This window comes from Chiloscyllium plagiosum, chromosome 47 (assembly GCF_004010195.1).
Source record: "Chiloscyllium plagiosum isolate BGI_BamShark_2017 chromosome 47, ASM401019v2, whole genome shotgun sequence".
NCBI lineage: Eukaryota > Metazoa > Chordata > Chondrichthyes > Orectolobiformes > Hemiscylliidae > Chiloscyllium > Chiloscyllium plagiosum.
In genome coordinates this window covers 9,742,447-9,757,383 of record NC_057756.1, presented here as the reverse complement: position 1 = coordinate 9,757,383, position 14,937 = coordinate 9,742,447, and the positions used below count along the sequence as shown (strand labels likewise).

The 14,937-nt window shown below is 52.4% G+C and overlaps 2 protein-coding genes across 2 annotated transcripts in view; both read left to right on the top strand.

The window, feature by feature from the left end:
- LOC122544216 (C-X-C chemokine receptor type 3-2-like) overlaps positions 1-7,612 on the top strand; it is a 15,675-nt gene extending 8,063 nt beyond the window's left edge. Inside the window, exon 2 of the mRNA XM_043683291.1 lies at positions 5,888-7,612. Coding sequence (XP_043539226.1) covers positions 5,888-6,946 — 1,059 coding nt within the window. The 3' untranslated portion in view covers positions 6,947-7,612. The remainder of the gene's footprint in view (positions 1-5,887) is intronic.
- The window catches only part of LOC122544217 (C-X-C chemokine receptor type 3-2-like), a 22,878-nt gene extending 8,077 nt beyond the window's left edge, over positions 1-14,801 (top strand). Inside the window, exon 2 of the mRNA XM_043683292.1 lies at positions 11,645-14,801. Within this exon, the coding sequence (XP_043539227.1) occupies positions 11,645-12,694 (1,050 nt within the window). The 3' untranslated portion in view covers positions 12,695-14,801. The remainder of the gene's footprint in view (positions 1-11,644) is intronic.
- Positions 14,802-14,937: the final 136 nt, after the last annotated feature.

Sequence of the window (14,937 nt, the reverse complement as noted above, 5' to 3'; positions counted from 1 at the left end):
AACACACCCAGGACATGGACAGCACGGGGTTAGATACAGAGTAAAGCTCCCTCTACACTGTCCCCCATCAAACACCCCCAGGACAGCGACAGCATGGGGTTAGATACAGAGTAAACCTCCCTCTACACTGTCCCCCTTCAAACACTCCCAGGACAGGGACAGCACAGGGTGAGATACAGAGTAAAGCTCCCTCTACACTGTCCCCCATCAAACACTCCCAGGACAGGGACAGCACGGGGTTAGATACAGAGTAAAGCTCCCTCTACACTGTCCCCCATCAAACACTCCCAGGACAGGGACAGCACGGGGTCAGATACAGAGTAAAGCTCTCGCTTCACTGACCCCCATCAAACCCTCCCGGGACAGGGTGAGGTCACTGCCCCACTGCTATGTCTTGCTAATATCTCAGAGCGGAGGACTATCTTGCCACAGGATGGTCTCCTGATATTCGGTAACTATATGAAAACAAACATCGCTGAAGATAAATTATATAAAATAAACAGCCTCCACCACTTCCTCTGGCAGCTCATTCCATCCACATATGAGTGAAAATGTTGACCCTTAGGTCCCTTTTATATCTTTCCCCTCTCACCCTAAACCTATGCCCTCTAGTTCTGGACTCCACCAACCCAGGGAAAAGACTTTGCCTATTTACCCTATTCCATGCCCCTCATTATTTTATAAACCTCTATAAGGTCACCCCTCAGCCTCCGATGCTCCAGGGAAAACAGCCCCAGCCTGTTCAGCCTCTCCCTGTAACTCAGACCCTCCAACCCTGGCAACATCCTTGTAAATCTTTTCTGAACCCTTTCAAGTTTCACAACATCCTTCATGTAGCAGGGAGACCAGAACTGCACGCAATATTCCAACAGTGGCCTAACCAAGTCCATTATCTGCCGTTCTCGGTTTTGTTCATGCACGCTATGTTTTCTGAAGACATAATCTGTTTTCGACAAGTAAATTTCAGCAGGATTTATACACTGAATGGTAAGATCCTAGGGAGTGTTGCTGAACAAAGAGACCTTGGAGTGCAGGTTCATAGCTCCTTGAAAGTGGAGTAGCAGGTAGATAGGATAGTGAAGGAGGCGTTTGGTACGCTTTCCTTTATTGGTCAGAGTATTGAGTACAGGAGTTGGGAGGTCATGTTGCAGCTGTACAGGACATTGGTTAGGCCAATGGATAGGGTAAATAGACAAAGTCTCTTCCCTGGGGTGGGGGAGTCCAGAACTAGAGGGGCATAGGTTTAGGGTGAGAGGGGAAAAATATAAAAGAGGCCTAACATTTTCACTCATATGTGTATGGAATGAGCTGCCAGAGGAAGTGGTGGAGGCTGGTACAATTACAACATTTAAGAGGGATTTGGATGGGTATATGAATAGGAAGGGTTTGGAGGGATATGGGCCGGGTGCTGGCAGGTGGGACTAGATTGGGTTGGGATATCTGGTTGGACGGGTTGGACTGAAGGGTCTGTTTCCATGCTGTACATCTCTATGACTCTGTGAGTCTGCCAGCCCCGTATCCAGATTAGCATGTTTACCCCCCCTCCTAACTTGACCAGCACAGATGTGATGGGCCAAAGGGCCTTTCTCTGAGCGGTGGATCTCTATAACTCTACAATCCCCAGCTCTGATTTTGCACAATAGCCTTTTCAGTGATTGACTTCTGAAAGTCCAACAGCAGAATATCTATGGGGTGTATCTGAAACACAACTTGGTTTCCCCATCGCGGATTCCTTTCTCTTTAATTCCCCATCTTCACCCAAACCCAACGGGACATCCCGAGCTCCCTAGCGGGGCTATGAAACATTGAGAGCTCGCTTTGAGCTCCTCCTGAAATTCTGGTGCACGCACGTGAAACGCTCAGATGACCGTTTCTCCTGCTCCTCGGATGCTGCCTGACCTGCTGTGCTTTTCCAGCGCCACACTCCCGACTCTAGCTTTTATAAACAGAGGGATCGAGTTCTGGAACCATGAGGTTATGCTGCAGCTGTACAAAACTCTGGTGCGGCCGCACTTGGAGTATTGCGCACAGTTCTGGTCACCGCATTATAAGAAGGACGTGGAAGCTTTGGAAAGGGTTCAGAGGAGATTTACCAGGATGTTGCCTGGTCTGGAGGGAAGGTCTTACGAGGAAAGGCTGAGGGACTTGAGGCTGTTCTCATTAGAGAGAAGAAGGTTGAGAGGTGACTTAATAGAGACATATAAGATAATCAGAGGGTTAGATAGGGTGGACAGGGAGAGCCTTTTTCCTCAGGATGGTGATGGTGAGCACGAGGGGGAATAGCTTTAAATTGAGGGGTGATAGATATAGGACAGATGTCAGAGGTAGTTTCTTTACTCAGAAAGTAGTAAGGGTATGGAATGCTTTGCCTGCAATGGTAGTAGATTCGCCAACTTTAATTACATTTAAGTCGTTATTGGACAAGCATATGGACGTACATGGAATAGTGTAGGTTAGACGGGCTTCAGATTGGTATGACAGGGCGGCGCAACATCGAGGGCCGAAGGGCCTGTACTGCGCTGTCATATTCTATGTTCTAATCTCCAGCACTTGCGGTCCTCACTTTCTCCCACTCTGATACTGACCAGGCCAGACACCCTCCCTCAAAATATTTTACAAAGGTAACTCAGACCCTCAGTTTTTGTAAAGTTGGGTGTAAGTGGATTTTCCAGGTGTGATACAGCTCATCAAATCACTCAGCTTTAAGCAAAACAGAATCTATTTAAACCCGATGCTTAAAACGCGAACAACTGAAAATAGAATTTAGAATAACTATTGAAAAACTGAACCGACCCAATACAGTGACTTAACTAATTAACTGCTCACTTTCCCAAACATCTCTTTCTGATCTTCTGCGCCACCCACGCATCTAACTACACCTCCCCCCACCCCCACCCCCATCAACCTCACCGACAACTCGATCCCATCAGCTGTGACAGGCCAGAGGAGCCTGTCCCCCTGATAGTGTGAGGCCGGCCTAGTGAAGGTACAACAAACACCCTCCCAGACGACAGCCTTCGAGGTAGCTGGTGTTGCCCCCTCAGGAATCTTCCGGAAGTGTCTGGAATCCTCCCTCACTAAGGTGAGAAGCCGGTGAAATATTGGAGAGAGAGAGAGAGAGAGATCGGTCGCCACGGTGATGGAGTGAGGAACTTGACCAGAAGATGAGATGAACGCATCATTTCGAAGTTGAGATGACTCCCTACTCCGAAGACCTTTGGCAACTCTCTGGAAGGAGGGAGAGCCCATGGTGAAATCTTCAATCTCTTCGTCTTCCACCGCCCAACTAATCCTCCTGAAGATTTGACCGAATTTTGGCATGCCTTACCATTCCTGATGAAGAGCTTATGCCCGAACCGTCGACTCTCCTGCTCCTCGGATGCTGCCTGACCGGCTGTGTTTTTCCAGCGCCGCACGTTTTGACCCACTTTCTCCTGCCCAATAAGGTCCTTGCTCCGAAGATCCACTCAGCTGCTCTCCCACCCAGGAGCAGGAGTAGGGCCCTTGAGTGAGGCCTGATCTAAAATAGCCTTAGCTACGCTAGTCTGTCACCTCGCTCCAAAACCCTAACCCCAACCACCTTCGACCCTGAACTTCCCCTTTCCCTTGTGGACGGTTACTGCTCTCGCTGGAGCCCTCAGGGAATGGAGTATCGCTGAAGGAGGGAAAAGGAAAACTCCTCTCGACTTCCAATTCTTCGTCTGGAAGGGTCTGATTGATCCACAGAACCCTTGAGGGTGAATCTGTCCTCTCCAGCTTTTCCCATGGCCCTTGCAGAGGCCTAACATTTGGACCCCAAATCCCGCTGCGGTTGAGACTGAGTGAGGATTCCGTTCTCCCTTACCTTCCTGTCTGCCTCCCGTTCCTGAGGAAGATCATTAATTTGACTTAAAGACTATTCTGGGCTTCATTGCCTCTCTGTAATCGCTAACTGTGGCCAGGCAGGAAGGAGTTAGAAACAGTGGGACTGAAGTCACATGTAGGCCATCAGGGGGGTGCCGTTGGCTCGATTTCACGGGTCAATGTCAACAGGGGGTATATGGGACAGCCTGGGAAGCTTTCACGAGTTCTGAGTCAGTGAACGTGCCCCTCCCACTGCCTCCAGGGCAATCAAATGGTTCCCGTTGCATTCCATTTGTAACTGAGCTAGCGAGAAGTGAAGCATCCTGGGTAGACTCCGATGCCAGTCCATCTTGACGCCGCCGTCAAAATGGCCGCCATGTCCCTGCTTGTCCTTTCTGGGGTTTCCCTGCCTTCCTGTAGCCACTGGTGCAGCTTCCCGCAGTGGGCACCGCCCCACCAGCCTGAAGTACCATGGGCATATGCCAGTAAACGCGCATTCGTGTGCGGATGTCAAATATGGTGCCAGAAACCCTACCACCGGCAGCGTCTCCCTGCCACACGGCCATGTAACCGGTCTCTGCTTCCCCCGCAACTTTGGAGCCTGTGGGAGGCCTTTCAGCCCCTTGAGTGTGTTCTTGCTATCCATCGAAAGCACGTCCAAATCCAATCCATCTTCCTCGGCTCCTTCAGGTTATTTATAAAATCTCTCGATGCTCCTGTTCAAAAGCGCCCCAGCTCATATCCAGTAAGGTAGTGATGTCTTTGTCACTTTGGTCACTCTGGTTTCAAATCCCACGGTGACAGATTGGCAGAGTTTGAACTGGAATTGAGTTAAATGACCGTGTGAGAAAAGCAGCCACCTGCTTCCCTTTAAGAAAGGGATTCTGCTGGTCAGGCTCGCATGTGACTCCAGACCCACAGCCGTAGGGTTGACCCTTAACTGCCCTTTGTGGATGGCCTAGCTCAAATCTGAAGCCTTTGTTCCCCTCCCCCAACAGAGGAAAGCATTGACCCTCCCTTGAATGTCTTGCGCTCTTTGACCATCTCAAACCCTGCGATGAGACCTCTAGCCTTTAGACCTGAAAGAATCTGAGGTGATCTTATTCAACTCGCCTTCAGAATTTAACCCTTCTCTCCACATTTGGGCTCACCACTTGGGGGTGGCACGGTGGCTCAGTGGTTAGCATTGCTGACTCACAGCGCCAGGGACCCGGGTTCGATTCCAGCATCAGGCGACTGTCTGTGTAGAGTTTGCACATTCTCCCCGTGTCTGCGTGGGTTTCCTCCGGGTGCACCGGGTTCCTCCCACAACTTACAGTCCAAAGTTGTGTAGGTTAGGGTGGATTGGCCATGCTAAATTGTCCCTTAGTGCTCAGGGATGTGCAGGTTAGGGTGGATTGGCCATCCTGAATTGTCTCATAGTGCCCAGGGATGTGCAGGTTAGGGTGGATTGGCCATGCTAAATTGTCCCTTAGTGCCCAGGGATGTGCAGGTTAGGGTGGATTGGTCATGCTAAATTGTCCCTTAGTGCCCAGGGATGTTTAGGTTCGGGTGGATTGGCCATGCTAAACTGTCTCATAGTGCCCAGGGATGTGCAGGTTAGGGTGGATTGGCCATGCTGAATTGTTTCATAGTGCCCAGAGATGTGTAGGTTATGGTGGATTGGTCATGCTAAATTGTCCCATAGTGCCCAGGGATGTGCAGGTTAGGGTGGATTGGCCATGGGAAATTGTCCCATTGTGTCCAGGGGTGTGTAAGTTCGGTGCATTAGTCAGGGGTAAATATGAGGTAGGGGAAAGAGTCTGGGTGGGTTAGTCTTTGGAGGGTCAGTGTGAACTTGTTGGGCCGAATGGCCTGTTTCAACACTGTCAGGATCCTGTGATTCACATAAGGGGGACTGAGTGAGGGAGTGGAAGGGCAAACTCCCCCTGAATTAAGTTGCCAAAGACTTCCTTCAGGAGGCGCTCAGAGAGAGACAATTGAAATGGAGAATGATGTCCCAAAGACATGAAGTAACACTTATTTTTCTGTTTCTTTTTTAAAGGAAGACTACTATGGTGACTTTGATATCTCTGACCTTATGGTTAGCCAACCGTGCAGGCCCATAGTAGTTGAAAACTTTGTGCGAGTCTTTGTCCCCATCCTGTACTCCCTCGTCCTCCTCTTAGGCGTTCTGGGCAACATGATGGTAATTCTCATCATCGGGCGCCTCAGGTCTGCGAGAAGGACTCTCACAGACACCTTCATCCTCCACTTGGCGGGAGCCGATCTCCTCCTGGTCCTCACCCTCCCTTTCTGGGCAGTCGAGGCGGTCATGGGTTGGACTTTTGGCACCACCATGTGCAAGGTGATCGGCGCCATCTTCGCCCTGAACCTGTACAGCAGCATCCTCTTCCTGGTCTGCATCAGCTTTGACCGGTACCTGGCCATCGTCCACGCCATCCACATGTACCGTAAACGCAAGCCCGTCTACGTCCACCTGACCTGCATCGTGGTCTGGTCCTTCTGCCTCCTGCTGGCCACCGTTGATCTCATCTTCCGTGACGTGTACACCTCCAGCTACCTCAACACCAGTGTCTGCACCTACATGTTCCACCCAGACAGCGCTGCAGCCTGGAAGCTCACCATCGTCGCCACCCATCACATCATTGGCTTCTTTGCGCCAATGGCCGCCATGTTGTACTGCTACTGCCTGATCTTCAAGACCCTGTGCCGTGCTCACATGCTAGAGAGGCAGAAGACCCTCAAGGTGGTGGTTGCCCTGGTGGTGGTCTTCATCGTCTGCTGGTTGCCCTACAACGCCGTGCTCTTCGTCGACACCCTCCAGTCCCTGGGCGCCGTCCAGCCCGACTGCTCCGGCCTCAACGTCCTGGACATCAGCCGCACGGTCACCCAGAGCCTGGGCCTGGTCCACTCCTGCCTGAACCCCCTCCTCTACGCCTTCATCGGGGTCAAGTTCCGCCGAGAGGTGCTCAGCCTCCTGGCCCACGTCGGTTGCCCGACTGGGAGGTTGGCATCAGGAAGGCAGTCTGGGAAACTCAAGCGCACCATCTCCGCCATCTCGGACTCCGAGACCTCCACCTCGCACTCCGTGATATGGTAGTGCGGCGCGTCCCCCTGACTCCTTCGCGCCCCCTTCCCCCAACACCCCAATCCTTCCCACCTCACGGAAACCACAACCTCATCCCACCAATCCATCGCCAACAAAACCTCTCCACCAAACTGAGCAGACAAACCATTGAGCGGACCACCGGGTGAATTTGGAGAGGGGGGCGAGGGGCAGGAAGAGGGGGGGAAGACAATTTGTTTCATCAGAATGTGCCCCGTCTCTGTCCCCCCCTCCACCCCCACACACACTCCTGGTGCCAATATGATCTCCAAGAGTGACTCCGAGAGCAGGTTGTAAGGTTGCCCGCTGTGCTGGCATGTTTGTTCTCAGACCATTCTGTCTCCACGCTCGGTTACCTCACCAGTCAGAGCGTAAGACTGCCAGCTTGTACCCACAACCCTGAGCGACGAAACATCTTCTCAAAAATCGCAAGAACGTTCAAACTCTTCCCGGAGTTCCGCTAACGGGAAAGCGACTCCCCCCTTCTCTCCCCTCGTCACCTCCTTAGGATGTCTTTTGCAAAAAGTCTTCCCCGTGTCCCAGAGGACCATAGGCCTGCTCTCTCATTAGAGAAAAAGAGAGGGATAAGGAGATGACAGGGGGCTGAGGGTGAAGGGAGAGGCAGAGAAGCACAGTCCTATAGGGTTGGTGAGAGAATAGATCCTGTGCCCTGTGCCCAAAACCCCGGTGGGCTGGCTCACATGGTCAGCCACCCATTCACAGCCTCCCACGGTTAGTGGTAACGGTGCTATTCGGCTGTGGGCATCCTCACAGCAGGTGGATACCAGTCCCTGAAGGGGGCGAGGGAGAGTTGGAGGAGGGGCTGCTTTTCCAAAATGAGCCAGCCTGGACGTTGGCGTGCTTGCGGAGCAGGAAGGTTCGCTTTCAGATGTTTCGTCACCATACTGGGTCCCATCATCAGTGAGCCTCTGAATGGAGCCAAGCTAGGCAAGATGGTTGGGGGGGAAGAGGGGCTGAATGGCCTCCTCATGGATTGGATGTTCAGACACTTGGCAGCTTTTGTAAGACTTTAACCTCTGAGCTGGACAGCAGTATCCCTGTGCGGATCCTCCGTCTAACCTGTAAGCATTAATGATACACAACGTTTCTAAGTGACTGTTGCAAACTATTCTCAAGTGAGTTCTATTCCTAGTTCCACTGCTGTTGGTGTGCGTAAGTGTTCCGAGATCTGGCATTCCTCACCAGGCAGCGAGACCGGACTGCACACGGAATGCCACTGTGTGTATATAGTGTCTTTACTTTCTGTGGCATGTTCATTTGTAAGCACGTAGCAATAAAGCAGTCCTTGTAATGTCATCGTCGTGTTGGCCTCACTATCAGGACAGCAGAGGGCGCGTTGGAATGAGGGACGTACTGTGCACAGCGATGGGGAGAAATTGTAGAGGGACCCACAACGCCGCAGGAAATAGGATCAGGAGAAGTCCATTCTGCCCATCGAGCCTGCTCTCCCCTTCCACGGGATTGTGGCTGATCCAACGTTCCTCATGACCACTTTCCAATGATTCCCCGATTGATTGGGAATCTCTCTCGGCCTTCAATATACACAAGGACGCTGCCCCCACCCCCCACAGCTCTCTCTGGTAAGGAATTCCAAAGACCCACCAACCTCTCCCTCCCCATCTCTGTCTGAAATTGGTGCCCCTTTATTCTGAGGCGGGGCACTCTGGGTCCTAGCCTCTCCCCATGGGGAGGGGGGTAATACCCGCTCAGCATTGACCCTGTCCAGCCCCTTAAGAATCCGAAATATTTCAATCACCTTTTCTCTGTATCTAACCCCATGCTGTCCCTGTCCTGGGAGGGTTTGATGGGGACAGTGTAGAGAGAGCTTTACTCTATATCTAACCACGTGCTATCTGCGTCCTGAGAGTGTTTGATGGAGGACAGTGTAGAGTGAGCTTTACTCTATATCTAACCACGTGCTATCTGCGTCCTGAGAGTGTTTGATGGGGGACAGTGTAGAGGGAGCTTTACTCTATATCTAACCCTGTGCTGTCCCTGTCCTGGGAGGGTTTGATGGGGGACAGTGTAGAGGGAGCTTTACTCTATATATAACCCCATGCAGTCCCTGTCCTGGGAGTGTTTGATGGGGGACAATGTGGAGAGAGCTTTACTTTGTATCTAACCCCGTGCTGTCCGCGTCCTGGGAGTGTTTGATGGGGGACAGTGTAGAGGGAGCTTTACTCTGTATCTAACCCCGTGCTGTCCCTGTCCTGGGAGTGTTTGATGGGGGACAGTGCAGAGGGAGCTTTACTCTGTATCTAACCGCGTGCTGTCCCTGTCCTGGGAGTGTTTGATGGGGGACAATGTGGAGAGAGCTTTACTCTGTATCTAACCCCGTGCTGTCCCTGTCCTGGGAGTGTTTGATGGGGGACAGTGTAGAGGGAGCTTTACTCTGTACCTAACCCCGTGCTGTCCCTGTCCTGGGAGGGTCTGATAGGGGACAGTGTAGAGGGAGCGTTACTCTGTATCTAACCCCGTGCTGTCCCTGTCCTGGGAGTGTTTGATGGGGGACAGTGCAGAGGGAGCTTTACTCTGTATCTAACCGCGTGCTGTCCCTGTCCTGGGAGTGTTTGATGGGGACAGTGTAGAGGGAGCTTTAAGGAGAAAGTGAAGTCTGCAGATGCTGGAGATCAGAGCTGGAAATGTGTTGCTGGAAAAGCGCAGCAGGTCAGGCAGCATCTAGGGAACAGGAGAATCGACGTTTCGGGCATTAGCCCTTCTTCAGGAATGAGGAAGGGCTAATGCCCGAAACGTCGATTCTCCTGTTCCCTAGATGCTGCCTGACCTGCTGCGCTTTTCCAGCAACACATTTCCATCTAGAGGGAGCTTTACTCTGTATCTAACCCCGTGCTGTCCCTGTACTGGGAGTGTTTGATGGGGACAGTGTAGAGGGAGCTTTACTCTATATCTAACAACGATCTGTCTGCGTCCTGAGAGTGTTTGATGGGGGACAGTGTAGAGGGAGCTTTACTCTATATCTAACCCTGTGCTGTCCCTGTCCTGGGAGTGTTTGATGGGGGATAGTATAGAGGGAGCTTTACTCTGTATCTGACCCCGTGTTGTCCTTGTCCTGGGAGTGTTTGATAGGGGACAGTGTAGAGGGAGCTTTACTCTGTATCTGACCCCGTGCTGTCCCTTTCCTGGGAGTGTTTGATGGGGGACAGTGTAGAGAGAGCTTTACTTTGTATCTAACCCAGTGCTGTCCCTGTCCTGGGAGTGTTTGATGGGGGGACAGTGTAAAGGGAGCTTTACTCTGTATCTAACCCTGTGCCATCCCTCCTGGGAATGTTTGATGGTGGGACAGTGTACAGAAAGCTTTACTCTGTATCTAACCCCATGTTGTCCCTGACCTCGACCATTTGATGGGGGACAGTGTAGAGAGAGCTTTACTTTGTATCTAACCCCGTGCTGTCCCTGTCCTGGGAGTGTTTGATGGGGATAGTGTCGAGGGAGCTTTACTCTGTATCTAACCCTGTGCTGTCCCTGTCCTGGGAGTGTTTGATGGGGGGGACAGTGTAGATGGAGCTTTACCCTGTATCTAACCCCGTGCTGTCCCTGTGCTGGGAGGGTCTGATTGGGGGTCAGTGTAGAGGAGCTTTACCCTGTATCTAACCCCGTGCTGTCCCTGTGCTGGGAGTGTTTGATGGGGGGGACAGTGTAGATGGAGCTTTACCCTGTATCTAACCCCGTGCTGTCCCTGTGCTGGGAGGGTCTGATTGGGGGGACAGTGTAGAGGAAGCTTTACCCTGTATCTAACCCCGTGCTGTCCCCGTCCTGCGAGAGTTTGATGGGTGGGGACAGTGCAGAGGGAGCTTTACCCTGTATCTAACCCCGTGCTGTCCCTGTCCTGGGAGTGTTTGATGGGGGGGACAGTGTAGAGAGAGCTTTACCCTGTATCTAACCCCGTGCTGTCCCTGTGCTGGGAGGGTCTGATTGGGGGGACAGTGCAGAGGAAGTTAAAAATCATACAGCACCAGGTTACAGTCCAACAGGTTTATTTGGAAGCAGTAGCTTTCGGAGCGCTGCTTCTCTGTCAGGCAGCTAGTGGGGCAGGATCATGGGACACAGAATTTATAGCAAAAGATCACAGCGTTGTATAACTGATGTGATGTATTGAACAAACCGAGATCACTGTTTAGTCTTTAATCACTTAGAATGCTGATGCAGCTTTTAGTTCATTAATGTGGAAATCCCCGAACCTCTTTCAAGTCACATGTCTGAGATAATTTAAGGTTTTATTGAAATAAACGGTGAGACCTCAGCTCAGACAATGCATTAAAGTTGGAGAGAGTGAGGACGGCAGATACTGGAGATCAGAGTCGAGAGAGTGGTGCAGGAAAAGCACAGCAGGTCAGGCAGCATCCGAGGAGCAGGAGGGTGGAGGTTTCGGGCATAAGCCTTAAAGGTGTGAGGTTAGAGTCTGTCTGTATGCCAGCCTCGAGTCAGACTGGTTCTATTTCCAAAGAAGGAATTGGTACAAGGTCCACATGGACTGACTGCCTACAGACTGTGTGGCTTTTTGAACAAAAGACTCTGTTGCGGACTCTGGTTTGAGTCCAGCTGTCTGTTGGAGAGTGGACAATATAACCTGGTAATAACTGGAGCCTGACGGGGGGTGGGCTGGTCGAACCGGTAAATGCACCCATAATGAGCCTTTCCATTTTCTAAAAGGTCGATTATGAATATCTGGAAAGTGGCTTCATATTTGCACAGCCTTGCAAGCCCATTACCATCGGCAACTTCAACAGCGTCTTCATCCCCATCATCTACTCACTGGTCTTTGTGCTGGGAGTGTTCGGTAACGGCCTCCTCATCTTCGTCATCGCGCGTTACCGGTACTCCAGGACGCACACCGACACCTTCATCCTGCATTTGGCAGTCGCCGATTTCATCCTGGTGGTCACCCTGCCCTTCTGGATGGTGGAGGCGGTGGGCGGCTGGTTGTTCGGGGCTGCCATGTGTAAGATAACGGGCGGGATCTTCGCCCTGAACCTGTACAGCAGCATCCTCTTCCTGGTCTGCATCAGCTTTGACCGGTACCTGGCCATCGTCCACGCCATCCACATGTACCGTAAACGCAAGCCCGTCTACGTCCACCTGACCTGCATCGTGGTCTGGTCCTTCTGCCTCCTGCTGGCCACCGTTGATCTCATCTTCCGCGACGTGTACCAGCCCAGCTACTCACCCCTGAAAGCCTGTACCTACTCCTTTGGGGTGGAGAGCGCCGAGGGCTGGAAGCTGGCACTGCGCCTGGTTCACCATTGTCTCGGCTTCTTCCTGCCCGCCTCTGCCATGTTGTACTGTTACTGCCTGATCTTCAGGAGCCTGTGGCGCAGCACGGTCTTCGAGAGGCAGAAGACCCTCAAGGTGGTGGTTGCCCTGGTGGTGGTCTTCGTCGTCTGCTGGCTGCCCTACAACGCCGTGCTCTTCGTCGACACCCTCCAGTCCCTGGGCGCCGTCCAGCCCGACTGCTCCGGCCTCAACGTCCTGGACATCAGCCGCACGGTCACCCAGAGCCTGGGCCTGGTCCACTCCTGCCTGAACCCCCTCCTCTACGCCTTCATCGGGGTCAAGTTCCGCCGAGAGGTGCTCAGCCTCCTGGCCCACGTCGGTTGCCCGACTGGGAGGTTGGCATCAGGAAGGCAGTCTGGGAAACTCAAGCGCACCATCTCCGCCATCTCGGACTCCGAGACCTCCACCTCGCACTCCGTGATATGGTAGTGCGGCGCGTCCCCCTGACTCCTTCGCGCCCCCTTCCCCCAACACCCCAATCCTTCCCACCTCACGGAAACCACAACCTCATCCCACCAATCCATCGCCAACAAAACCTCTCCACCAAACTGAGCAGACAAACCATTGAGCGGACCACCGGGTGAATTTGGAGAGGGGGGCGAGGGGCAGGAAGAGGGGGGGAAGACAATTTGTTTCATCAGAATGTGCCCCGTCTCTGTCCCCCCCTCCACCCCCACACACACTCCTGGTGCCAATATGATCTCCAAGAGTGACTCCGAGAGCAGGTTGTAAGGTTGCCCGCTGTGCTGGCATGTTTGTTCTCAGACCATTCTGTCTCCACGCTCGGTTACCTCACCAGTCAGAGCGTAAGACTGCCAGCTTGTACCCACAACCCTGAGCGACGAAACATCTTCTCAAAAATCGCAAGAACGTTCAAACTCTTCCCGGAGTTCCGCTAACGGGAAAGCGACTCCCCCTTCTCTCCCCTCGTCACCTCCTTAGGATGTCTTTTGCAAAAAGTCTCCCCCGTGTCCCAGAGGACCATAGGCCTGCTCTCTCATTAGAGAAAAAGAGAGGGATAAGGAGATGACAGGGGGGCTGAGGGTGAAGGGAGAGGCAGAGAAGCACAGTCCTTTAGGGTTGGTGAGAGAATAGATCCTGTGCCCTGTGCAGCTAAGATGAAATCACTCTCTCTCTCTCACACACACACACACATATACACACAAGGAATTTACAATAATTGAATATTGAAATCTGATAAACCTGTTAGCGCAGGAGTGCACAGTGATCACGAACTTTGTGATGTTACTCAAAGGACATGTGTAACTGCGTTGTGAAGGATACCGCAAACCATCTGTGAACTGGAGAAAATTCAGCAACACCCAAAGCCATTTGGAAGTAACTCCTCTCACATTCCAGCAGACACCCACCCCCGCCAAGGACCCCCCACCCCCTAGCCGTGCCCCCCTGCAACCCCCCCCCCCCAAAACCCCGGTGGGCTGGCTCACATGGTCAGCCACCCATTCACAGCCTCCCACGGTTAGTGGTAACGGTGCTATTCGGCTGTGGGCATCCTCACAGCAGGTGGATACCAGTCCCTGAAGGGGGCGAGGGAGAGTTGGAGGAGGGGCTGCTTTTCCAAAATGAGCCAGCCTGGACGTTGGCGTGCTTGCGGAGCAGGAAGGTTCGCTTTCAGATGTTTCGTCACCATACTGGGTCCCATCATCAGTGAGCCTCTGAATGGAGCCAAGCTAGGCAAGATGGTTGGGGGGGAAGAGGGGCTGAATGGCCTCCTCATGGATTGGATGTTCAGACACTTGGCAGCTTTTGTAAGACTTTAACCTCTGAGCTGGACAGCAGTATCCCTGTGCGGATCCTCCGTCTAACCTGTAAGCATTAATGATACACAACGTTTCTAAGTGACTGTTGCAAACTATTCTCAAGTGAGTTCTATTCCTAGTTCCACTGCTGTTGGTGTGCGTAAGTGTTCCGAGATCTGGCATTCCTCACCAGGCAGCGAGACCGGACTGCACACGGAATGCCACTGTGTGTATATAGTGTCTTTACTTTCTGTGGCATGTTCATTTGTAAGCACGTAGCAATAAAGCAGTCCTTGTAATGTCATCGTCGTGTTGGCCTCACTATCAGGACAGCAGAGGGCGCGTTGGAATGAGGGACGTACTGTGCACAGCGATGGGGAGAAATTGTAGAGGGACCCACAACGCCGCAGGAAATAGGATCAGGAGAAGTCCATTCTGCCCATCGAGCCTGCTCTCCCCTTCCACGGGATTGTGGCTGATCCAACGTTCCTCATGACCACTTTCCAATGATTCCCCGATTGATTGGGAATCTCTCTCGGCCTTCAATATACACAAGGACGCTGCCCCCACCCCCCACAGCTCTCTCTGGTAAGGAATTCCAAAGACCCACCAACCTCTCCCTCCCCATCTCTGTCTGAAATTGGTGCCCCTTTATTCTGAGGCGGGGCACTCTGGGTCCTAGCCTCTCCCCATGGGGAGGGGGGTAATACCCGCTCAGCATTGACCCTGTCCAGCCCCTTAAGAATCCGAAATATTTCAATCACCTTTTCTCTGTATCTAACCCCATGCTGTCCCTGTCCTGGGAGGGTTTGATGGGGACAGTGTAGAGAGAGCTTTACTCTATATCTAACCACGTGCTATCTGCGTCCTGAGAGTGTTTGATGGGGGACAGTGTAGAGGGAGCTTTACTCT